The following is a 26704-nucleotide window of genomic DNA, read 5'->3' on the forward strand; positions in this document are numbered from 1 at the left end:
ACTATCAGTGGCAGAAGTGCCAACTTGAATAAAATACTGTATTGTGGGGGCCACATAATCGATCACATGATCCAGTACCCATCAACTTTGTGGGGGTCATCATCTCTTCAGTTCCCCAGTCCTGTCTTAAATTAAGTGTGGAGAAAAAGTTGAAAAGAATACTGAGGTCCTCTTGTAGCTTGTGATTGGTGTGCATCCTTCTTCCCCAGACAGGGACTTCCTTCAGGGGAGCAGTGGCATTTGTTTACCTCAGATCTTTGCCATGACACACCTGTCACTGTTCACCTTCCAAAATTTAATGCTACTTCTGTGATCACAGAGGCAGTGTGTGGGGGTGGGGGGGACCCACTTTGTTCTAACATAACATGGAAGTTGGCTCTTTTTTAAAAAATTTAAAAAAAGGACGCCTGGACATGTCAGTGACTGTCGCCGCTTGCCGGCTCACTTTACAAAGACTGGCTTTGAAGTACGGTACTCTCACAAATCAAAAGAGCTATGTCTTTTAAATGAGAAAGTACAAACTGAACCAAAAAAGGAATGATCAAAACCTTTTGTCCTCACAGGCTGCTGGCAGCTTCTAGAGGGATGTGGTGTCAGCCCAGCGCACCCAGCAGAACACTTGTTCGTCGCAGGAGAACTTCATGGAAATATTGTTTGCATTCCGTTGCAAAAGGAGTTTCTTCGATAGAAATGGTTTGCTGGGGTCAGCTCTGAGATAAAACCTCTGGTATGGTGCCCTCTGGTGGGTCCTCTCCTATGGACATGAATGCACACACCACGTGGGCCTTCTTGCCAGCAAGCAGCCACAGTAGCAGCCCCATCAGTACTGTGGCATTTTGGAGTTACCTTTTACATTTCCCACAATGCCCTGGAGTGACGCTACATTGGGGAAAGACTCCAGAGCATTGTAGGAAAGGTAAATGGTGCCGTACTCCTCAGAGTGTCGCAAAAGAAGGACCCCCATCAGCCATGGGCCTAGGCAGCTGCCCAGAAATGCCAGGTGCTGGTGCAAGTCCCCACGGAAGCCTACTGCGGCTTCTGATCTTGATGTGGAATTATAGGTAGGCGAACTTTCTCTTAATCTAACCTCCAGTCAATGTGGGAAGACAGGAGATCGCCTAACCTGACAAGGCAGTGGATGAGACACCAGCCACCTTAGCACCATAGCAGAGGGCTAACATTTCGAATTTAAAAGTATAGTGGAACAATGAGTAAGAAAAAGTAAAAATGAAATGTTGGTTGCTGTGCCAGCGTTTGCCTCTGCCATCTCCAAATGGGATGTAGATCCTGAAATGTTGCCCAGAAAGGATTGTGACTTTGAGCTGCTGAACATGAGCAAACACGTCAAATGACCAAGCTATTGTTATCAGCTGCGGGCAACAAGGAATTTGGTGACGTACACCTGCTGAAGTATTATTTATTTACTGAGTTTATATCTCGCCTTCCCTCCTTCGAGGATCCCAGGGAGGCAAATAGATACACAAGTTAAAAAGTTTTGTATTCACGCAGTTAATATCATGGCTAGTTTAGCCTTTCCTTTTGTCCAGACGGGAGATATACTTCATTACTTTCTTACACTTGGTTCCTGTGGAATTATTGCCTTGTCTTTGTTCTATGCTCCATTATAAACCAACTTGTTTGCTTCCAACCTGACTGTTTAGACATTATGCAAAGTGGGAATTGTCTTATTTGTTGCAAAAGGACTTCCTTGCATCCTTTCCCAGCTCAGCTGAAGAACTGGAAAAATACACACCCATATATTTCATCACAAGGGCAAAGAGTGATTTTCCCACCTCCAAAAAAGAAAGAATTCACACTATGTCCTTTGTTTCATAATATTCCTTCTTTAAAATTTACTTGGAGTTTGTACTGCCAAAGAGTATCACAGAACTATATGTCCAAACCGAGTAAAACATGGAGTGCTATCAAGAGCACACTATATCAGTCTGAAGAAATTGGCACTCCCTTGTGAAAGCTACGTGTTCCTTTCTTATCTTGCTGGTACAGATCTCAGGCTTTTTAGTTTTCACAATGACATTTAAGTACATGTCACAGCCCTGTGGATAGTTTAGAAACAGGGTGGAGAAAACAGGGCAAGAAGGATTCTGATGTATTGGAGTTCAAGAACAAGACAATTTTGCCACACATGAACACCAGAATTTGCTGTTGCTAAAGTACAGTATATCAGTATGTGGACAGAGAATCTACCATACCCAATTCCCAGGACTCCAGGTGGTTTACAACATGCTTCAAAAAAGTTACCATGTTTGTCCACCAACTTACGATACCACCATCCTTTTCATTGGACATACAGCCCTCCCCAGGTACTGACTGCCAGACCCAAACTAAAAAGTCTGGCAATGCTTCCACAAGATGCTCAACTCTGGCAAGCCTCTAAGGTTTCCATAATTGTGGAGTGCTCCCAATAATACTTTTCTGTGTATCCTCAACATTTGGGCAGCTCACGGGTGGCACGGTGAGATGTCTGGGCCACAGGTGAGGAAGCTAGCCATTTTAGCATATTAGGCATTTAATGCTTTATAGAATACCGCCAGCACACTGATCAGACAAAGACAGAGAACAAGAACAGAACAGAACAACACAAAACCCATGTGCTTGTAGCAGCCAAACTCTAGGGCCGCATTCTGCACTAAAGGTAAAGGGACCCCTGACCATAAGGTCCAGTCATGGCCGACTCTGGGGTTGCTGCACTCATCTCGCTTTATTGGCCGAGGGAGCCAGCGTACAGCTTCCGGGTCATGTGGCCAGCATGACTAAGCCACTTCTGGCAAACCAGAGCAGCGCACGGAAACGCCGTTTACCTTCCCGCCGGACTTTGATGTGCTTTTAAACTACTAGGTTGGCAGGAGCAGGGACCACGCAATGGGAGCTCACCCCGTCGAGGGGATTCAAACTACCAACCTTCTGATCGGCAAGTCCTAGGCTCTGTGGTTTAATCCACAGCGCCACCTGCGTCCCTCACATTCTGTACTAGCTGCAGCTTTTAAACCAGGGGTTGCCAATGTGATACCTGGAGGCAGCAGTGTGCCTGCCGGAACTTTCTATGGTGCCTGCAAATTGTTGCTGGCATCTGCCTCAAGAGACAATGGAGAAGTGCACTTTTGGAGGCAAGATCAAGCTGTTGGACAGTTGCAGTACCTGCTGTGGCTGTAGATACCAATGTGGGAGAGACATGTTTTGTTGCACCTGGGGCAAATGAAGCCATCTGGTTGTGCTGCCGCAGATGCATCATGGCGTTTCTTATCTCTGCGCTCCTCCCAGCAGTCATTTCTCCTCTGCTCACTCCTATGGGTACACGACTTGACTGCCAGTCTCTAGGCATTTCAGTTGTCTGCAAGGGATTCCCACACAGTAGGGTTGATGTTGCCAGCCTTCACGTTATGTTTGCAGACATCTTTGTAGCTTACAGTTGGTCTGCCAATTGACCAGGTACCTGAAGCCAGCTCCCCATAGAGCAGGGGTCAGCAGCCTTTTTCAGCCGTGGGCCAGTCCACCCTCCCTCAGAACATATGGTGGGCTGGACTATATTTTTTGGGGGGGAAGAATGAACAACTTCCTATGTCCCACAAATAACCCAGAGATGCATTTTAAATAAAAGGGCACATTCTACTCATGTAAAAACACACTGATTCCCAGACCATCTGCGGGCCAGATTGAGAAGGTGATTGTGCTGCCTCCGGCCCCTGGGCCTTAGGTTGCCTTTGGGGATCCTGCCATCTTCCATTCTGTGGACATGACCATGCCAGCGTAGATGTCACAGAGACAGCCCTCAGTAAATCTCCCCTCAAAAATCTGCAGTGAATAAGAGACTGTTTATTCTTGCTGTTCAGCTCCTCTTTGCACTGGCTCAGCCTCTCCTACATTGAATATGTCCCCTTAAACACGCCCACATTTCATTGGATGCCAGGATCAGACACTCACCCTTCCACCTGTTCTGAACAGAGTAGAAATGCAAAGAGCTTCTCTTTTACTGATATAGTTGCTTTTTCCTGCATCAGTTGGGGCTGGGGATACTCACAGCATTTTGTGCTCATCTCTTTTTCTGTTCTTGTAGATATGGCCGCCATTTTGTTCATACCCCATGGCAGCCATTTTGTGTTATGTCATTCCCTCATGGCAGCTGGCATTTTGTGGCTGCCACCCATTATGCCTTCTCAAAAACCCATTTTTGTCCCCTGGTCCAAAGAGGTTTGCCACTTCTTATCTAAACATTCATGAAGGGCAGCCCAATGTAGGAGTTCCCAGGACAGAAGGTAGATAAGCTCTCCATAAATTTCCTAGCTTTTGTCCAGAGTCTCAATGTGGCATTCTTTGCACTATGAACATATAAACTTATTTTAAATCAAGATGATCTGTAATGTTCTTCAGTTAAATTGCTACCCACATAACACAATTATACATTTTGAGAGAAAGAAAGAATAAAATCTAAACTCCTACCCTTTAAATATGCTTCATTTTAGGTGTGAGATAACTAAGCCAAGCAACACTGTCATGCTGCCTGCATGAACTGCACAAAATGTTCAGATCTATTACTTCTTTTCTTCTCCCCCTTCCCGACTAGTGGGATCCTCATGTGCTTGCTGTAGATCTGTGACAAAAGTCTAATAGAAAAGCGAAGATAAAGCCTGGACTTTTCAAGGTGAGACAAAACGACTCATGACCCACATCTTCAGAACCGCAGTTAATGGCGATAATGAACACTCCGTGGGACAGCAAGCATTTGAAACTGGATCAATTGCTAAGCAAACTGAACAGGCTAGCAAAAGGGCGGGGGGGGGGGGAAGTGAGCATAATACTGCAGCATCTTCAATAGCACAAAAGAAATCCGCACGCTTTGACAGCAACCAAACAAGTTTCTGGATAATGAAATTGAACATTTGCAGATCTTATCAGTCCAGAAAATGGATTATTGGGTGCAGTGGGGAGGGAGGGCTCTTCAGACTTTAATTAACTAAACAATTTGATTTGATTTGAAAAGCCTTATTGAAAATGGACATGAAGGTAGATAATAAAACAAGGTTTCGATATTTATTTGCTAGGTTCAAATAGGCTGCTCGTTATCCTCAGTTTGTTGCAGCCCTGCTACAGACTCTAAGATCATAAAATTGTAGAATTGGAAGAGACCCTGAGGGTCATCTTGTTCAACCCTCTGCAATGCTGGACTACACACACACACACATTTGCAAAATGTGTACTTTGGATCTAACTTAGGTGTGTGGAAGTGCTACTCTTATTACTAAATGGAACTTATGGGTGAAGGGGAGTAAAACTCATCTCCATCCTGCCTTACCTCCCTGTGCTGCACAGCTTTGATTACCAGAAATGAATTGGTTTGGGGGGTAGAGAGTCTTCAGTAAGCAGAGCTATGGGGAGATGTGGGGAGATAAGGCATGGGATCAACAAGCATATGTTTAGCAAACACGAGTCTGTCTGTTTGGGCTCTCAGAAGCAGGGCCAGATGAAGGCCTTTAGAGTCCATATATATATATATATACAGGAGAGAGAGAGAGAGAGAGAGAGAGAGAGCCCCTATATATATCTAATTCAAAATCTAAACAATAATAAACCATAAAATAAAAAAAATATCTTTCAAAATGAAACAAAACCTACAGCAGGGTGGAAAATAATGTTGATGTTGTATACTTCCACTTTATATTTCAAAAGCTGAGTTTGCAGTTTCTGCCAAGTTTTACTAAAGATTACTTAATCACTTCACTGAGTAGCGGGTTTGCAGCCGTGGTGAGCCACGGATCACAGATCCACTGGACTGTCCACTACTCAGTATTGGCAACCCACTTAGTGCGGTAAGTGCCCTTCTCTATACTATAGTTAGCGTCATAGTTAATTCAGCTCTGGATTAACTATGAAAGTCCCACTGCAAAGGCATGTGCCTAGTGTTCATGACTGGGCCTACTGCATGGTGGTGAAGAGCAGCAAAAAGAGCCTGCTTTGCTGCTTCCTTCATGTATTTGAGTAATCACCCAGCAGAGCTCTTCAAGGTGTATAGGCTATTCACACCTGTCTTAGTGGACAAATCTTAGAACACTTCAGAGACCTTCTGTGAGTAGCTTGCTGGACACTTTGAGGACAAAGTTGCTTATCTCCATAGTGGGCTGGATGCCGCAACTGATGCAGTTCCAACTAAAGACTCCAATGCTCCATCAAGCCATGTTTTGTTGGCATCAGTTGCAGTTAATGCAACCTGCTGATGATGAGTGGGTGCCCTTCTTGACTGCGTTACCTGGTTGGCACCAGAGTGTGGTGAATATGTCTTTGTATGGGGGGGGATGGGGGCAGGGGCATGTACCTGCCACTTATAAATACTTCTACTTACCAACTATTCAAGCAACCACAGAAACCTGCTTGTTTTTATTGTTGAAAGTGTCTTGCATTCCAGTGCTAGTTCTTATTTCTGCTGGACCTTGATTTTCCCTGCTAGACTTCCTGCTTTGACCTTACTTGCACCCTAGGGTTACAGCTTCCATCTGCAGTTCAGAGTTTGCAAAGACTTCTCCACAGCACCACCTAACTTTGTTCTATTCAAGAACACTGAAAACAAAAACAAAAAAACCTTTTTCCTTCTGTTAGTTTTCTGTGGCATGAATTGCTAGTTGCCATGGTGAAGAGTTATCATCATTAGAGGAGAAAGTGTGATCTGTGGTTTGCTAAGATGTTAAAAAAAAAAAACACCTTGGGAATTCTGCTGCTATATCAGACAGAATCTGGATGAATAAAATCATAAACCATAACTGGTTATTTTGCTTGACGAAGCCAAATGAAAGAGAAATCCTTGCTTTCAGCATGCTACTGTAGAACCTCAGAGACACAAGCCAATTTTATGTGTCATCACTGCATTTCTTTCTCTTGCCACTGACTCCAGATGGAGCCCAAGAGGGGTTGAGGGAAGATACAAGTGGGTGAGGCAGAACACAAGGAGAGTTAAGGGGATAATGGGCGTCTCTGGAAAACCTTTCAATTGTTTAGGGGTGAGGAACCTGTGGCCTTCCAAATGTTGGGACTCTCCCTTCAGCCACCATGGACAATAGTCAGGGATGGTGAGAGTCGGGAGTCAAAAAACATCTGCTGGGCTCCCAGCTTCAGGCCCGTGGCCTAGTTCCTGCACTTCATGGCAATTAAGCCAAAGTACATGTAATTAAAATCACCACATATTCTTCTCCTGCATTCTCAGCTTCTATTTCCCCACTTCCTCTCTTGTTTCCCTGTGTCTGTTTTAGACTGTAAGACCCTCAGGGAAGAGACCTGCCACACCTGTTCTTTGTAAAGTGCCGTGTATAATATTTTATAATAATATACTGGATCAACCCTTTTTGCTTACTATGAAGAACCTACTAACACGCTCCCCACTCCTCCAAATGGCGAGATGTTCCAGAGGAAGCTAAATATCCTTTGGAAGCAGGGTATGGCACATTTGCAATATTTAGGCTTATTTACAGGAATATAAGCTGAGCAGAGGTGGAGATGAACTGCAGAAGGCCCTGCACTCCCCAGAAAAAGTGCAGGATGGCACAATGAGGATGCAATGGAGATAACAAATGATGCCTTCTTTGCACCACAGCTTAAGAAGAATATTGACAAACTGGGATGTGTGCAGAGGAGGGTCTGGAAATCAAGCCTTATGAGGAACTGTTGAGGGAGTTGGGTATGTTTAGCCTGGATAAGAAGCAATTGAGTTATGATAGCCATCTTCAAATATTTAAAGGGCTGTCACATGGAAGATGGATCAAGTTTTCTCCTGCTACAGAGGGTAAGACCCAAACCAATGGCGTTAAGTTACAAGAAAAGAGATTCTGAACTTTCTGAGAGTCAGAGCTGTTTGAGAGTGGAATGGACTCCCTCAAGAGGTTGTGGGGATTTTAAAGAAGAGGTTGGATGGCGGCCTACCATGGATGTTTTAGCTGAGATTCCTGCCTTGCAAGAGGTTGGACTAGGTATCCTTGGGGTCCCTTCCCAATTTACAGTTCTATGATTTTATGATTCAGTGAGAAGAAGAAACAGAAGTAACTGGCAAACAGGACTGATGACTTCAGCAGTTTCTTCAGGATCAGTGCTCACTAATTTAAATAGTAACAAGAGGCAGAAGGCAAAGTTCAAGCCAGAAGAGGAAAAGGCAAATGAGGCTTCCTGATGCAATAGAAATGACAGAAGAATGAAGGAAAAGCAAGCTCAGAGTATGTGAGTTCGTCACATGATACAGAAATAATGTTTGACAAGTGGGAGGCAACACAAATCTCATTAACACCACAAACACAGGTTCACATTGTTGCATTTATTTATTTAAAACATTTAAATCCCTCCCTTTGGGGAAAAAAATCAAGGCATCTGAAAAAGAAAGGAATATATAAACAGTATAAAAAATACAAAAAGTTACCTACATTTTAAAAATTAAAAAACACCACTGAAAAGTGCCATTGTTGATAAGAAAGAGGTGGAAACCCAGCAGATGAAAACAATGAGAATAGCAGTTTAACACAGCAAGTCTTCAGTGAAGATTCCCAACCATTAAAAGCCAAAAGCCATGCTGGAAAGGAAAGTTTCTGCATTGCCAAAGAAGAACATAAGGAAAGGGGTGAAGTGGACTTTTCTAGGCAGGGTGTTCCTAGCACTGCTTTCTTTGTCCCTCATCCCAGTCAGATGTGAATTTTGGGCTTTCTGTGTTAATACATCTGGAATAACAAAATAACTCCTAGTTCACAGTGACTGAGACTGCAAGTTGAACAGGCTGTCTTGAAAGGCTGGTTGACTCTCACTAAAGGTTTTTAAACAGAGGCTGGACAGTCATCTAGCATGAATATTGGCATAGTGGGTCCCCTGCATTGGCAGGGGGTTGGAATAAATGATCTCTGAGGTTCCTTCCAACTTGATGATTCTAAATGGGATTTACTGCTTGTGTACTCTGCCAAGCTGCCTTGCAGGTTCTGTTGTTGGGACAGGAATAGAATAGACGTACAGTATTTTAATAATGAAGGAATTGGGCCTTTAGTGCTGTGGCATCTACCCTTTGGAATTCCCTCCCGTTAAATATTAGACAGGCTGTGGAGCTCTTTCTCAGTCTGCATATGCATAGGAATTGTTTTCAGATGTTTTAATTGTTTTATTGTTTATGTGTTTGCTATCCTGGGCTTTTGTGGGGAGAAAGGTGGGGTACAGACTAATAATAATAATAATACTAAATTCAACAAGAATTTAAATAAATGTTTTGTGGCAGCAAACTTGCTTAGGCCCCTCAGCCTGCTCCTAGTTGAAGGGGGAGGTAAAGGGGGAGGTGGGACATGTAAAAAATGCTCATACCTCAAGAATCTTCCCTCTACTTTGGGGGATCTGTTTCTGTTCGATCACCTCCTGTTTTTGCACCCAGAAACCAGAAGCAGCATGCCCACTTTATTCACAAAGGAATGCTAACCTCCACCTTGCCCATAAGCATGCGCTACAAGGGTGGGCAGGAATTCTACTGCTCGTTACAAGAGCCATGCAAATCTGAAAGTTTGTATCTCCCTATATGAGCCTGTCTGGGCTCTGGGATTTTTTGGGCGAGACTCTCTCTCGGTCCAGTCACCTTCACATGCACACTTGTTAAGGATATGGGAAAGGGCCTTCTCAGCTACTGCTCCCAGCTTATGGAACTCCTCTCCACAAGAGGCTAGGCTGGCCCCCCTCTGTTTTTCTTTCACTAGCTAACAACTATTTTGTTTAGGACAGGCCTATGGCCACTAACAGGCTATTGTGGCAGAGTATTCTGAGTGTGGGTGATGTATATTTCCTTTTTGGCTTATTTTTAAATGGTTTTAGGTGTTTGACTTCAGTGTTGTTTTAATAGAGAACATTTGTGTGTGCTTTTAAATATTTATATTAATTGGTGTGCTTTTAGCTTTAATATGTCCAGTTTATAATTTCACGTTTTTTAATTCATGTTGTGAGCTATACTGGGTCTTGTCCTAGGAGATAGGCAGGATATGAAATAAATACTGTAAATAAATAAATAAATAAGAGGTTACTCATCTATTTTAAGAAACTAGAATTATGCTGAAGCCAAACAGATCAAGGTTTGGTCAGCGGCTAGATGGGAGCTCTCTGTTTACTGTATCATATTGAATTCTTGGGATACAAATGTAATGAATTAACAGGTGTTCATCCAGTGTCTCATCCAGCCATAATGTCACGATTCCATCACAGGCATCTGTCGGTGATGGTAAACTTCAGATACACAGAATTTCCTACTTCAGGGCAGAAAGATTTGGAGCTGATATTGGAGGTGGGGGGCAGAAACAACCACAGACCTGCCCTGTTCAACCCCCTGCAAGGAGGAATCTGCACCTGTCCCATATGGAGACTGAAGCTGCAACCTTGGTGCTATTAGCAGCACACTCTAACCAACTGCGCTATCCTGGCATCCGTCTGTCTCAGAAGACAATGAAGGAGTGCACCTTTGTGGGGTTGGGCTATCCCAGAAATGGTATTGTCAACATAACAGTCTTTTATTCTGAATTTTAACTGCTGCAAAGTCATTTTGGTAGCCAACCTTAGCTGAAAAGCTTAACTATGACAGCAACAAGGACAAATGATCTACATTTTAATGGTGGAAACAATGTCAGAGTCTAAACTATTGAGAGTAAGATCCTCCCCCCTCCTTGAGTTTACTTTTTTACCAGCAGCACAGTAAACAACCACCAGTTCTTCCTTCCCCGTACCAACTAAACAATTCTTTCTGTTAAAAAACACACACACCCATCTCTGCGCATGCGTTCATGAAACCTGACTGTCATGCGCCCGTCTGAAGCGTTCTTTACGAAAAAGCTTGCTATTCGTAGACCTGTAATAGCCTGCCACTCCCCTTGCGCATGCGTCTTGTACAAAGGTTAATGGCCTGTTTTTTAACCGCAAGGAAGCCAACAGCGCATGCGCTCCTTCTTTCCGCTGCCCTCCCCACCACCACAATAGTCCTGCGATCTAGCCGCCTATTCTCTCGTGCGTCTTCCAACTGCCCATGCGCAACCTATTGCCCAACCCCGGGCACCTTTTCGTAAGCCATGGCGTCAGACGCAACCGCCACGCGCTTCTGCTCCGCCCCTTTCCTCCTTCCCTTTTTCTCCCTTTTGTGGCGGCGCGTGCGCGCCGAGCCCTTTCAGTGCGTGGCGAGCTGTATGGTAGAGGCGGCTGGGGGCGGGGCTTCTATATATAGTGCGCGGCCGGGGCGGCGGCCTCCCCCTTGTCCCCCGGCCGCTGAAGGTGCTGTTGTGCGTAGTGTGTGTGCTCCGGCCTTCCCCGGGCACACCAGCTCCGCCGCACCATTTATTACTAAAAGAAAAAAAAACCTTTAAAAATCCAAAAAAAATCTTAAAAGCCCGAAAAAACCATTAAAAAAAACCCCCCTCGACTACCACCCGCCCCTATCTGAAACCGGCCGGTTTGGTATAAAATAACCCGGTGAAGCGAAGCGAAGTCCCAGACCCGGCGCAGCCGAGAGGAGACCCGCCCAAGCCACTACCAAGAGCAGCAGGAAGAAGAAAAAGAAGAGCCGCCGCCGCTTCCAGGAGCAGCAGCAGCAACAACCCGCTCCTCCTCCTCCTCCCGCCGGCAGCAACGAGCGCTCGAGCGGCCCGCCAACCGTCGCCAACCGCCTCCGCGGAGCCGTTGAGTTTCGAACCCGGCGGCCCGTCGCGGCCTCCTCGGCGCTCGCGAGTCTGCCCTGCCTCCTCGCCCCCCCTCCCCGTCCCCCCGCCAGCATGAACCCCAGCGCCCCCAGCTACCCGATGGCCTCGCTCTACGTGGGGGACCTGCACCCCGATGTCACCGAGGCCATGCTCTACGAGAAGTTCAGCCCCGCCGGGCCCATCCTCTCCATCCGCGTCTGCAGGGACATGATCACCCGCCGCTCCCTGGGCTACGCCTATGTCAACTTCCAGCAGCCCGCCGACGGTGAGGAATGGGGAGAAGCGCGGGGGACGGGACGGGGAGGGCAGAGAAGCCGCCGTAGCTGGTCGGGCGATTGATTCCCTGCTCTTATTTTACCCCCCACACTTCGAGGAGCGGGCACATGGGGAAGGAGCGGGTGGGACGGGGACACGTGCGGGGAGGGACGGCGGCAGGGAATTTCCGGGCGCAATCTTGGGGGTGGGGGCTTGGGGGAGGCTGCCCTCCCGGCCTCCGGCTTCCTGTTCCCGGAGCCATATTCTCGCACCCCCACGAGGGCCGCCGCGCATTCCTCCCCTTCCGCTTCTCCCCGCCTCCTCCACGCGAGTCATCCCCGGAGCATCCATTTTACGGATTCAACGCGGCCCCTCGGAGAGTCCTGGGCCTGCCTCGCGGCGGCGCTCCCCCCCTAAGTCTTTTCTCTCAGAGCCCCCTTCTCCCCGACCCCGCAAGGACTCGCCCTCCTTCACGTGAAATTATCGAACGTTTCTGTCCAGAGGGGGAAATAACTGAGGGGGGTGGTGAGAGAAACACTCGTGTGAGGCCAGCTTCTGCCGCCCGCCGCTCGACCCCACCGCGTTGTGGAGGAGCCGGGAGAGAGGCCTCGTGGCGGGGAGGAGCCCCCGCGGCACCCGAGCGGGAGGGAGAAAAGGAGGCCTCGTCATCGGCTGGGCCTGCTTTTTTTTTGCCACGGGGCCTCCTTCCGCGAGAAGGCCTGGGTCGGCATCTCGGAAGCGGCCCTAGTTTCTCGCATCACGAGGCAGGGCCCTTAAGTTGGCGCGGGTGGGGGAGTCAGGGACCAGGGCGGGCCTGTCGCCTCGCTTCCGCCGGCTCAGTGAGGAAGTCCGAGATGAGAGTCGCCTTGAAGGAAATGCCTGGATAATTAGGGCCTTAAATGGCGACGGAGGAACGGGCGCAAGTGGGTCGTGTGCCCGCGCGAAATAAAACTAGGGCAAGCCACACTTAATTAGAAGTTTCTGAATTGGGCTGCTTGGTGCCCTTTGGTCGCGGGTGCTAATTTATCAGCCTTGCATGTAATGAAAAATCCATCAAATTGGTGTATGGGGCGGGGGGGGGGAGTCGATTGTCCACAGACAGGACAGGACAGGAAGTTGCAACACCCACCCCTCTTGCTGGCAAACAGGGTTTTAAGAGGCCAATATTGTTGACCATTGCTGGTTGATGAGGGGAAGGTGAGCATTTGCCCAGTCAAGACACCAGAAATGGGAAGGGAGTGGGGTCTTTAAGAGGCTCTTTCCAAAGCCCATCTGCTAGTCTTACCTTAAGGCTGACACTTTGAGAGCAGGTGGCCTGCAGTGATGCGTAGAGATTATTATTTTTTTAATATGCCTTTGATGACTTGAATCAGTTTAGTTTCTATTAAATGTCAGGCAGTTGTGATAATTTTTTGTGGACACATTGGTCCTATACCATATAGCGTCCGTCTTGACAGCTTATTACCAAGTTGCATTAGAGTTCTTATCTTTAAGTGAGAAAAATGGGAGAGTCTGCGTACTTTGGTCCTAAGTTTATACACTTGACAAGAGTAAGCCAATTCACATACATGCATCTAAACTGACCAGGAGTGAGCTTACCTGTAGGTATTTTTCTCTAAAGTATTTTGCTGTTTTTTCCTACCAGCTTCAAAATAATTTGTCCTTTCTTCTGCTGGGTGATCCATTCAACCAGAGTTCTAGTAAACTCATTGTAAGAAGTATTCTACTGATATGGAGTAGCATGCTTTCTCTTTGTGTAGACTCTAGTAAAAAAAATGACATTTGTAAATTCTTCAAGTGATGTGAAGAAGCATGTTTTCAATGACCAATATTTCTGAGTTCACAGAAAACTTGTTTAAGCAAAATAAACCTCCTTTGGAGGGGAGAGCTCTTCAACAATTGTCACTTTATTCCAATATAAATGCTAGAATGAACAAGAATAGGACACTGTCTAATAATTTGAATAAGCATTCCAGTGGGGGGGGGGTTTACACTTTTATATTGACTACACACTTAAAGCAGTGTTGCAAACAGGATCACAAGGAATAGCCACCCATGCTTTACTCTTTGCTGAATTCTAGCTCCTTATCCCTTCATTACGGGATGTAGGCATTGAAAGGGGCTGTGCTACAGCAGTGCTGTGCTGAGCTGGCAGTTCTCACAGTGCAATCTGTGCCTAGAGAGAGGCAAGCAGAGCTGTTGTCTCAGCGCTGCTTTGTACAAAACAGATGACAGCCTTGGGTGGCTCTGTGTCCTAAGGTGTACAGAAAGCTTTGCAGAGCCATTACCTTTGCATCCCTCTCTCCACCAGAGGAATAGCCAGCTGTCAGAGATTGGCTATTTTTTCTAGTGGGTTGTTAGCTGGGGCTTGCTATCTGAGTTGAAGATTCTGCCTCTTTACAGAGCAATAAGCTTCTTAGGCAGAAATGCAACTTTTAAATGGGAGTCTCCACTCAAGCTTTTTCAGTCTGCACAGGTATTTGGTGGCACTGCTTGGCAAACTGAATTCACAGCTTGCCATTCAGATGCTTACCTAGAGACAGTTGATTTACCGGATCATATCCAGGAATCATGACATAGGATTTGTGATTTAACTGCTTGCAGTAATTGTGGAAGGTCAGTAAATACAGGGAAAAGGTTGTAACAGCATGGACTTCTACAGATAGCTCCTCTTTACCATCTTAGCACAGCCAGTTCCTAAGGCTGACAAAAGCTCCCGGTAATGCTTGAATGAGCTGCTGGGCAGAAAAGCAGCTTGGGAGTATAAGAAATGGTGGGTCTTCTCCAGCTGTTTCATTGCTCTGAGCAGGGACATGGGTGGGTAGGGAAGAAAGGTGTCACTTGGTTCATAGAGCCTAGCCAGACATAGTTTTCCTGTTCCTGACAGTTTGCCCCTTCCTTGCCAGGTTAATTTCTGAGTTTGGGGGCAGGGAGTCAATGCATGCATCTGATATGTAACCCTATTGCTTGTTGGCAATCCTCATGCCATTAACAGACTTGGGAAGCGGCATTATACTGAATAGGACCATAGGGTGGTGCTGTCTACATTGACTAGCAGCAACTCACGCTGGGGCCATTCCCAGTTGTAGCTGGGGCTTGAACTTGGCAACTTCTGTTTTCTATGGCTTTTCATCATGGTACTCTATCTTAAGAACATTCTCATGGATAAGTCGAAATGTTGAGCTTCCACTCTGAAAAGTGCAGTATCATTTGGGATTGGGAGAAGGCTTTCTCTGCTAACATCATTGGAGGCTTTCTCTGCTAACATCATTTTGGGACCATGCAACAGAACTGCAGAAAGTCTAGAGGCACAAGAATAGAAAAAGAGGTTTGATGGCTGTGTGTATGGGACTGTGTTAAAATAGTGCTGAAATTCACAGTAGTTTGAAATACATTTAAAAGTGAAAGCTTGCGGGAGAGAGGTTCTATTGTACAACCAAAAATCCTTGCACTAGCAAAACTGCTTAACTGAATATTGCCCATTGTCTTCTCCTTGGAATGCTTACCCTGGGTCCAATTTTTACCCCATTCATTGGAATTGCACTGCCTTTCCTGAACATCACAAATTATAACAGCGTTTGATTTTGGTGGTGATCCAGAAGCCAAGATATTGTATATTGTAAGTGGGTGCAAAGACATTAACAATTAATTTTCTTAGTGATATCTATGTGATATTTGTGTTGCCTTAAAGATTTAAACAATTTAACACTTTCTAACTTCTTTTGTAGCTGAGAGAGCCTTAGATACTATGAATTTCGATGTCATTAAAGGCAAGCCAGTGCGTATCATGTGGTCTCAGCGTGATCCATCTCTACGTAAGAGTGGTGTTGGAAACATCTTCATTAAAAACTTGGATAAGTCAATTGATAATAAAGCTTTGTATGATACATTTTCTGCTTTTGGAAACATCCTTTCTTGTAAGGTGAGTTGAAAGGAAAAAGAACCTAGAACAGTAATTCAGCCTTTAAATTAGCATAATTACATTCTAGTCATCTGACCTATCCTAATAATTTTCATAGGTTGTATGTGATGAAAATGGATCCAAAGGCTATGGGTTTGTTCACTTTGAGACACAAGAAGCTGCAGAAAGAGCTATTGAAAAAATGAATGGAATGCTGCTTAATGATCGTAAAGTGTGAGTTTCCTTAACACTTAAAAAAAAAATTAATACGGAATGAATTTAGAAGAGAGATTTTATCAATTATTGTTTCTTGCTTCTAGTGTTGGTTCAGTAATTGGAAATATATGTTCAGAAAACAAAAGGGAGGGAATCATTTCATTCATTGCACAGGAACTGTGAGAGCGACAGTATGTCACAATTGGGGGCAGTCATAGCACATTGCCATGTTTTTTCTGGCTGGGGAAGCACAGCAGAGTAGTATGGCTGCCCCATTCTGAACAATCTGTCTTCCATGACAGATAGAGAGGCTGGGTGGGAGTAGCTTACTCTGCTGTATCCCTTACCGGGGGAATATTGCAGTGTGCTATGGCAGCAGCTCGCTTGCCAGGAGCTGACACAGGGTATGGGTAAGCACCAGGCTTTTACTATATAAAGTACCTCCTTAATGGAAAGAAAATAATGCCCTGAATCTTGTCAAAGTTAAGCAACTTTTCACCTTGCTTTTTTAACTAGGTTTGTTGGAAGGTTTAAATCTCGTAAAGAACGTGAAGCAGAGCTTGGAGCTCGTGCCAAGGAGTTCACTAATGTTTACATCAAGAATTTTGGAGAGGACATGGATGATGAGAGACTTAAGGAACTCTTTGGCAAGTTTGGTAATGTCATTTCCTTCCATGTATTTGAAAAAGATTTAGGACCTGGTGTGATGATAGTGCTTGCACCCAACTGCAGCTTGCCTACCTCAACTCCTGATAATAACCTGCTTTATACAGAGTTGGGCTGTTACGGTATTAACCTTTTAGCTGTAGATGGCAGGAACTGAGACAGGCACCGTCTGCAACCACTTGTTTGTGCCCTTCTGGAGTGCAGATTCCTGCCATTGATTTCAACCTATATGTGTTAGGTTGGCAGCACTATTGATTGCCGTTAGAACCAACCAGAGCTTCCACTTAAGGATTTGAAACCAAGGTTCCAAACTGGCTTCAGATCTTTGGAAATCCGAAGCTCTTGGCAATGTAACATGTAAGCTCTGATAAGGCCAAAAACAATAGTTTGCTCTCAAGAACAGAAGTATTAAGGGGAATAACAATTGGTAAGTTAAATAAAACAAGAAAAACCATTCCATTCTTCTACACTGAAAATAGCCAAGTGATTTAATGTAGGGCAGAATAAAATCTCTAATGTGTGTACTTTAATCTAGCACAACACCAAAAGGAAGTTTACTGTTGGGTTAGTAATAATTGTAAATTATAGCCTGTTCAGTCCATGATTGCAATGTTAATTTTCTTCAAGGAGTTAATATTGTAGTATGTTCAAGAAATCAAGGCATTCATTATAAAATGAGATCAACAAGGCCAACCAGAGTCTGACATGGCCATGTAATTTGTCAGACTACTAATTTATAACTAGTTGGGAAATTAGTCTCCCAAATGGGTTTCCTTGGCTACAGTTGTCAGTTTATAAATCTTCTAAGTAAAAAGTGTTGTCTGCTGAAAACAAGCCTTTTTAGAGAATTAATTTGAATCATTGTTGGTCATTTGTGCTGTATTTTATTATTTAAGGCTTTTATTATACACTGCCATGATACCTTTTAATGATGTGGTATATTAAGATTATAATAAATAAAATGTAAAATAATTTTTTTGTACTTTTTAGGGCCTGCCTTAAGTGTGAAAGTTATGACTGATGAGAGTGGGAAATCCAAAGGCTTTGGCTTTGTCAGTTTTGAAAGACATGAGGATGCTCAGAAAGTAAGTCCATACATTTTATAAGAATTTGTCAAGTGTTGTGAGTGGTCACTAATTAATTAAAATGAATGGTTTTGGACACTCTTATTTATTGTAACCTGATCTAAAACAGAACATGCCTAGTTTTAATTTTTATATATCTTTATATTAATTGATTCTCTTATAGATAGTAGGTTTTCTAAAATAGACCTAATAGTGATCAGAGGAATATTAATCTGTCCTCTAAATCAAGCTAGGGAGCCTTTGGCCCATGGACTAAATTTGGTTTGCCAAGTTTCCTCATTTGACCGAACAGACCTTTCCCAAACTGCCCATCTACCCCACACCTGATGTCAAATGCGATGTCAGGTGTAGGATAGCTAGAGACGGAGCTGGATCCAGTGATTGAAAAGCAGGATTGAACTCCCTTTGTTTCAACTGCAGCATGAAGGGTTCACTCTTGCTTGGTTCAGGAACAAATGAGTTCTCTGGAACCTGCTGTTTCCCCTGAACCTAACAGAAAGCTGGATGGAACTCCATGTGCATCAGCAGGTCCGACCAATCTACTCACTCATTTGGGTCAAATTTGGGCATTATGACATCGGATGATAGATAAATAGTCCCGCCCACCTGTCAGAGTTGGCTCACAGGGTGAGTGAGGTGCAGATCTGGCCTACTGGACCAAAACATCTCCCCAGTCCTCCTGTAAAATCTGTTGCCAAGTTACTTCTTCATATAGTGTTCTTATAGTGTATTATTCCCTCTCATGTGCTAGGAAGATAGAAGCACACTGCCTTAGTCTGTACATTCCATCCACCTAGTTTATGTGTGTTTAGATTCCTTGTTTTTTTACTTGCTCTAGCTTTTTGATTGGGGGACCTGACTTAATTCTATGTGGAATCAACTATGACAAACAAGTTAAAGTACCTTTTTTATTTGTGAAGGCTGTAGATGAGATGAACGGAAAGGAACTCAATGGAAAACAAATATATGTTGGTCGAGCTCAGAAAAAAGTAGAAAGACAAACAGAGCTGAAGCGCAAATTTGAACAAATGAAGCAGGACAGGATCACCAGATACCAGGTAGGATGTTAACTGAATATTTGGGGGAGGAGAGGTTTATTGGTGGGGGGGGGTTCTTGTTTTTATTAAGTATTTTGTGGTTTTTATATGGTATTTTTATGTTGTGAACTGCCCTGAAATCTACAGGTGAGAAGTGGTATACAAATTAAATAAATACAAAAGAAATTAAATATTTTCACTGGGTTAAATGTTCTGCATACTGATCGCTTCACCTACTCAATATTTCAGGGTGTAAACCTTTATGTGAAAAACCTCGATGATGGAATTGATGATGAGCGCCTACGCAAAGAATTTTCACCATTTGGTACCATCACTAGTGCAAAGGTAAATGGCATTTTAATCGGCTTTTAGAGTGACTTGTAGGGAGAGTAACTATCAAGAATTGTTTTTAGTGGTACTTTAAAATTACAAGATACAATAAATTCTATATATACATATAGATTTGTCTGCAGCAGAACAAAATATGCTGTTAGACTTTTAAAAGCTGTTGGATTGGCTTTTACCGTATTTTTGGCCCTATAGGACGCACTTTTTCCCCTCCAAAAATGAAGGAGAAATGTGTGTGCGTCCTATGGGGCGAATACAGGTTTTCACTGAAGCTTGGAGAGCGAGAGGGGTCGGTGCGCACCGACCCCTCTCGCTCTCCAGGCTTCAGGAAGCTATCAGCAAGCCTGGGGAGCCCACGGGGCTCCCCACGCTGTGGATAGCAGCCTGCCGCCCGGCGCGGGGGATGCCCTGAAGCAGAGCGCGCCGGGCAGACATCAGCCAGCCCCACCAGCTCGGGGGACAGCGGGGAGGTGCAGCACCACCATCCCGCTGTTCCCCGACTTGGTTTTGGGGGGGAAATTTCCTTTATTCCCCCCCCCAAAAAAAATTAGGTGCGCCCTATGGGACGAAAAATACGGTATTTTAAAACTTCAGAGAAATGAATGTAGAGCCAGGTTTCACTGTTGTGAACCAAAAGGCACATTCTGTCTACAGGAGGCTTTTGATTATTCCACTGTGGAAAAGTGGGAAGTGAGTTTTGTTGATTCTTCCCTCCTCTCTCAGCACCATATCCTCCACCTTAACCCTCCAAAGTGGGGGATTCTGAGGGGGATGGGGGAATCTGCAAAAGTTTCCTAAATTCTGCTGAGAGATTCATCCCCTGAATGAAAATTCCTAGGTATGCTTCTGGCAGCAAAAAGAAACCTAACACATGATTAATTAGTTAGATTATGTTCAATCACAAGCTGCAATAGAATATAATGAAATAACATTGTTCAGTGTTCTCTATGCTGCATTTTTACGGTTGCATTTCTTTTTTTAACAGGTTATGATGGAAGGGGGCCGCAGTAAAGGATTTGGGTTTGTCTGCTTTTCTTCACCAGAAGAAGCAACCAAAGCAGTCACAGAAATGAATGGTAGAATTGTGGCCACCAAACCACTTTATGTAGCCTTAGCCCAACGTAAAGAAGAACGCCAAGCTCACCTCACCAACCAGTACATGCAGAGAATGGCAAGTGTGAGAGCAGTGCCGAATCCAGTCATCAACCCGTACCAGCCAGCGCCTCCTTCAGGTTATGTCATGGCAGCTATTCCACAGGTATGACTTACACTATGTTCCCTATTACATTTACTCTTATAAAAAATAAAATAAATTAAAATAATCAGGCATTTTAATTTGAATGGAATAACTTTTATTTCCTAAAGCATTTTTTTCTGGTACAGCAAAGCACTGAAGCTGACGAATTAAACAAATACATTATTATTTTTTGACAGATGCAAAACCGTGCTGCATACTATCCTAGCCAAATTGCTCAGCTCAGACCAAGTCCTCGCTGGACTACTCAGGGTGCCAGACCTCATCGTAAGTGACTTGCTTTTCTTAGGGATTTGGGGGGGGGGGTGGATTTGACCAAAGCTTGATTTGTGTTGGTTCAGAAATGCATACTTACCGTGAATTAATTTCAAATGCAGCTTTCCAGAACATGCCAAGTGCCATCCGCCCAGCAGCTCCCAGGCCACCATTCAGTACCATGAGGCCAGCTTCATCACAGGTTCCACGAGTAATGTCAACACAGCGTGTTGGTGAGTTCTGGAGATCAGTTATTTTAAGTATATTGGCTTGGTTTGGCATGCTGTTAATTGTCTGAAAATTGAAGTGTAATGTGTTTTTAAAAGACTGTCTTAAGCTAGACTGTGAAAGGAGGTCTGCTGAAACAGTTTGAATAGAATATGCTACTTGGCCTGAAAACAGTCTTTTTTTCCAGCAAACACATCAACACAGACAATGGGTCCACGTCCAGCTGCTGCTGCCGCCGCCGCTACTCCAGCCGTACGCACGGTTCCTCAGTACAAGTATGCGGCAGGTGTTCGCAATCCTCAGCAACACCTTAATACACAACCTCAGGTTGCTATGCAGCAGGTGAGCGTAACAGTTATAGCAGCACTTTTGTACGGAGTCGGTTATATTAATAACCTGAGCACTTGCAGAGTTGGACATGCCCAAGCCTATTGAAAACAGTAGGGTTAGGTGGACTTGTATGGAGTTAGAAATAGTTTTTCTGAGTGACGTTAATGCAAATGTAACTTGGAACATACTACACAAATTATGTACCCCATTTTAATCCTGTTAAATCTTTTCAAATTCTAGCCTGCTGTCCATGTCCAAGGTCAAGAACCTTTGACTGCTTCCATGTTGGCTTCTGCCCCTCCACAGGAACAAAAGCAGATGTTGGGTAAGTCCGTATTTGGCGGAGAGGTGGGGCTCATGTTGTAAGAGTTGGGGTGTCCGTGTGTGGGGGAGGACAGATAGCAGCAGCACCATTTGGCATGTCTTCATGAGAAGTCCAAAAAGTTAGGGCTGAGTCCAATGACCCATGAGTGCTGGGGAAGTACTGCTGCTGCTTGCTCCAAATAGTTGTGCAGTAGCACACACAGTGATAGGTGGGCTGTTCAGCAGTTCAGAAATCATCTTTGGTTATAGTTGTTTTTTTATGTATTTACCCCAGTGTAAGTGTGCTTTTGGATGCAACCCTGTAGGGCCAGGATTTCTAGAAATGTGGCTCCCTCTGGGATTGCTTAGGAAAAGTAGGTCCACTACTGAGGGCCCAGTTAACTCTGATGGGAAGTTGTGCAGAGAAAAGAGGGTATGGAGGATCCAGGGAGTGGGAGAAAGAATAAATCTGAAGAGTTTAGAAGCTGGGTGAGCGAACTCCCTGAGTGTGTTAGGGTGGAAGAAGGTATAATTGGAGAAAGGGATGTGATTTCATAACCTTACAAATTATTAAGTCTACTATTAGGATCTGTGTTTTAACCATAAATGTCTGCTTGGCTAATTATTATAGTTTCCCAGTTCTAGTAACTTAGTTGGGTTTATTCTTTTAAAAAAAACTTCTGCCATTCTGCTAAAGGGGTAAACAAATATTGATGTGTAGATGGCTAACGTACTCATTTTGAGGCATGTTAAAAGGAAATCTATTTGGAATAGTATTAAGAGGCAAATATAAACCTTGCAAACTTGTCAACTGTTTTCTAGGCGAACGTCTTTTCCCTCTTATTCACGCCATGCACCCTACTCTGGCGGGTAAAATCACTGGTATGTTGTTAGAGATTGACAATTCTGAACTCCTCCATATGCTTGAGTCTCCTGAATCTCTTCGTTCGAAGGTAGGTGGATTCTTTTGTCAACAGTATTTTTTCCTTTAAATGATTTTCTTTTAAGTGCAACTTATGTGTTAAACTAGCTTGCCTTTACAGCAATGTTAATAACATTGTTTTTATCTTAACTAGGTTGATGAAGCTGTAGCCGTACTGCAAGCCCACCAAGCTAAGGAAGCTGCTCAAAAAGCAGTTAACAATCCAGCGGGTGTTCCAAGTGTCTAATGTAAGTATTCTGGAGAAATGGCTTCAAATGCAGGCATAGATGCACCTGTGTGTGTGAAATAAATCTTCTGTCTGGGGAGGATGACCAAAGTTCTGCTCACAGTGATTCCTATCTAATGTTTGTTGGTACTGGAGCATCATAATCACTAATGGTCCCACCTCTGTTGCGGAGATTGTCATGCTGAACTGTGGGCTGGTGTTTTCCTTAACTTGCAGTGTGTGCCCTTAAACACATTACTACCAAATCCCCTGTCTGAATCCTACACAACCATAATGAAGATTTCAGTTTCAAAGTGTGGGGAAGCATCTATTGTCAGGGAGTACAGGTTTTTTTTAAATTAGATCTTGTAGAGGTTCCCAATTAGGTAAGTACTGCAAACCCCCTGTTTTTCAAAAGCCAAGCCATGGACCCCCTGCTTTTGAAAACCTTGATATTTCTGTGGTAGTTTTTATTATGGTGCCAGCATACCCTCCAACATGTCCCAGTGCAAAACTGGATTGCACGTCTTGCAGGCTACGCTTGTACACAAGTCACATGGCCCCTCATGAGAGTATGGTGCCCTAAAACGTGTAGTTTTGGGTGCTGTGATCTCACACGAGACACATGTCTGGCCATGATCCTGCATGTTTTTGGGCACAGTCCCTCCAAAATGGGATGTCCTGGATAGTTAGGGGGTCCATGGCACATAACCATCAAGTGGGTTCTGTGGACCCCAGGAGGGAACCACTGTTCTAGATCAAAGATTAGTATTCCACTTGCATTGATTTTTAACCAAAACTAGGGCTATCTGTGACAGTCGTAGGGACTGGTAACTTAGCAAATGGAAAAGATATTAGCTGAATTTTTGCCTTTGTGCAGCATTATTGACTATAGGTTGAGTGATATCCATACTGAGTGTAAACCACTAAAATCCATGAACCTTAAGTCTGTTGATTTCAGCGGCCCTCGAGTATGACATTTTGGCAATTATCCTGGTGGCATTTCACACCATACTATACAATCAGGACTGTGGAAGTTACCTAGCATGCAAAAAAGAAGTAAAGGAATTTATTTCAATTATTTTTCATATCTTTGTCCAATAATTTGGTGCAATTCTAATGCATGATTTCTGTAGGCTGACAGTTTTATCAGTTCCCACTTGATAAAAAGATTAAGCAAGCTCATGGCATGTTCCCATATTACACCTGATCCTGGTCAAAGTACTGTATTTTTCGCTCTATAGGATGCACTTTTTCCCCTCCAAAAATTGAGGGGAAATGTGTGTGCATCCTATGGAGCGAATGCAGGCTCCTTGGCTTCAGCGATAGCAACGCTAAGCCTCTGAAGCGCATAGGGAGCGCTCCGGAGGCTTTGTGTTGCTTTCGCTGAAGCCTGGAGAGCGAGAGGCGTCGGTGCGCACCGACCCCTTTCGCTCTCCAGGCTTCAGGGATAGCTGCGCACAGCCCCTCCAGCAGGGAGAGGCTGCACGCGGCAATGGCTTCTTTAGCCCCGCGCAGCCTCTTCTGGCAGAGAGAGGTTGCGTGGGGCTAAAGAGGAAGCCAAAACGGCGAGCGGGATCCATCCCATGCGCTGCCTTGGCTTGTGCCATAGCCCCGTGCAACCCCTCCGGAAGGGAGAGGTTACGCAGCCTGTACGCTGCTCTTTGGGGAGGGGGGGAAATAAGATTATTTTTATTCCCCAACCCCCCAAAACTAGGTGCGCGCTATGGTCCGTTTCGCCCTATGGAGCAAAAATTACGGTATACTGTTGGATTTTAGTAATATTTAATATAATACAAATCTGTTTTTCTAAAGGAAATATATTTCAGTATTAATATTTTAATTCTTTTGGTTACAGAAGATCCGGGACTACGCATTATAATTTCGCTTCACCGAAGAAAAATATCTAAACATGGAAAAACTACTAAATATTGAGAAAAACATTGCAAAATATAAAATAAATAAAAAAAGGAAAGGAAACTTTGAAGCTTATGTACACAACAAATGCCAGGACTAGCAAAACTGTTGGTCCTAGATTACCTATTGATTTAAAATACAAAAAAATAGCAAAAGTTAAAAAAACAAATTAATGTTTTATAAACCCAGGAAAAGAATATTCAGCACAGTACAAAAATTTAAAGCATTCCTTTCTTTAATTTTGTAATTTACTGTGGAAAACGCTCAGAATATCACTACTGTTGTAGTTAACAGTAGGAATTGATAGCTGAGCAAAGAACCATAATTTGGATTATAAGATTCTTGCTTTAATAAAAATTCCTTAAACACTGATCTAATTGCGATTTTATTTCTATACTTCTAATGAGATGTCAACAATAGAGTTTGGATGTAGATCTACAGCAAATGCAGTTGTGGATGAGATTAACCTACATTGAGCCACCTGTTAATGGGGTATCTGTAAGCACTAAAATGGATGAACAACTGGATTCATCTCTTTTGTAGCTTAAAATTCTTGGCAGCATTTTCTAGAGCTGAATATGCAAAGTTTTTTTATTGTAGTGAAATTTAAATAGAAATAATGTGTTTGTATGCAGCTTTCTGTTGAGCTGGGGGCAAAATGAAGTTAATTAAATATGAATAGGCTTGGATTAAGCTTGGAAATCAAAATAGATAATTTTAATGGTACATTCAAAGGCCTAAAAAAAAGGAGCAGAGGAGCAGACAAGATATGTTAACAATCAGTAATGGAGTGAATAGAACCGTGCTTGTGTTTTGTTGCAAATCAACACAGTCCAGCTGTCATATATTACTATTAGGTATGCAGTTTACATGTACAGTGGTACCTCAGGTTAAGTACTTAATTTGGTCCGTACTTAACCTGAAACTGTTCTTAGCCTGAAGCACCACTTCAGGTTAGCTAATGGGGCCTCCTGCTGCCACCACACCGCCAGAGCACGATTTCTCTTCTTATCCTGAAGCAAACTTCTTAACCTGAAGCACTATTTCTGGGTTAGCGGAAGCGTATGTAACCCGAGGTTCCACTGTATGCTTCAGGACCCACATGCAATCCTGACACTCAGTTCTAGGGATCTTTTGATAAGAGAACAACACACTCCAGTGTTCATCACCTATAGAATTAACAGGCAGCAGAAATTAGAAGGGAATGAAGCTTATTGTCTCAAAAGGGAAGGAGCACATTTACTAAAAATATTAAGCAATAAAACAGCACACTAAATATAGTCTGATCTTAGCAGAGTTAAAACCAGTACAAGTAATTGTTAGAAGCATTCCTAGGAACACATGAGAAAAAACAGAATGTGGTCAGGGAAAGGGAGTAGAATTAAATGGGATGGAAGGTGGTTTGGCTGAAGGGCAAAAAGTGGTATGGCAAGAGAAAAATGGATGCTGATAAGAACGGGTTGCTTTTAAAAAAGAATTAAGAGTTTGAGGAGTAAGGTGTTGGCATATATGGCAGGCATGGCCAAACATGGCCCTCCAGGGGACTACAATTCCCATCATCCCTGACCACTGGTCCAGTTGTAGTCCCAAAACAGCTGAGGGCCAAGTTTGGCCATGCCTGGCATATAGAGTTAAAATGCTGACAATTCTGAATCACTGCTACGAAGCTTGGAGGTTTCTCTGCCCCTTCGCTTGCAGGTATATCTCTACAATGCAAGCTGAGTTGCAACCTAATTCTTGTAAAATAAACTAGGTCTGGTTAGTGGGCTTTGGGGAAAGTTTTTAGCTGAAAAGCAAGAAAGGTGGAAACTTTGGGGCAATGGTTGAAAGTGATGAAGTTAGGGACATCTGAGATTTTGAGGTGAGAAAACAGGAGTGAATGAGCACAACAAGGAGAAGAAAACGAGTCTCCCCAAGAAAGAAGGACCTCTGATTGAGTTTCAGACAAGTTGCGGATGTTGGACAGCTGGACCTGAGAGCAAGTGTAATACAATAAGCCTGTAACTTGTGCACATTCAGCTTTATACGCTTGCCCAAAAAATAAAAAGGGTGTTTGGGGGGAACCTTGGT

At 43.9% G+C, this 26704-nt stretch overlaps 1 protein-coding gene and 1 long non-coding RNA gene across 4 annotated transcripts; both read left to right on the forward strand.

Annotated features, from left to right (window-relative positions):
- The first annotated feature begins 3122 nt into the window (after positions 1–3122).
- On the forward strand, positions 3123–4789 carry LOC309374274. The gene is made up of 2 exons (XR_014170479.1): positions 3123–3372; positions 4583–4789. It is a non-coding gene; the product is annotated as an uncharacterized lncRNA (long non-coding RNA).
- Positions 4790–11226: 6437 nt separating this feature from the next.
- On the forward strand, positions 11227–25006 carry PABPC1 (poly(A) binding protein cytoplasmic 1). 3 transcript variants are annotated; one of them, XM_081919516.1, is made up of 15 exons: positions 11227–11955; positions 15674–15867; positions 15965–16080; positions 16579–16718; positions 17719–17813; positions 18734–18871; positions 19100–19195; positions 20184–20456; positions 20633–20720; positions 20831–20941; positions 21124–21278; positions 21507–21591; positions 22392–22522; positions 22646–22739; positions 24579–25006. In XM_081919516.1, the coding sequence occupies exons 1-14, from the start codon at positions 11763–11765 to the stop codon at positions 22736–22738; spliced, it is 1908 nt and encodes a 635-aa protein (XP_081775642.1). In that variant the 5' UTR covers positions 11227–11762; the 3' UTR covers position 22739; positions 24579–25006. The 3 variants fall into 3 exon arrangements, with proteins under 3 accessions (XP_081775642.1, XP_081775643.1, XP_081775641.1); XM_081919517.1 differs by having other exon boundaries at positions 16579–16709; positions 24576–25006; XM_081919515.1 differs by having other exon boundaries at positions 11228–11955; positions 24576–25006.
- Positions 25007–26704: the final 1698 nt, after the last annotated feature.

The sequence above is a fragment of the Podarcis melisellensis genome (assembly GCF_964234715.1).
Source record: "Podarcis melisellensis genome assembly, chromosome: 7".
NCBI classification, from domain to species: domain Eukaryota; kingdom Metazoa; phylum Chordata; class Lepidosauria; order Squamata; family Lacertidae; genus Podarcis; species Podarcis melisellensis.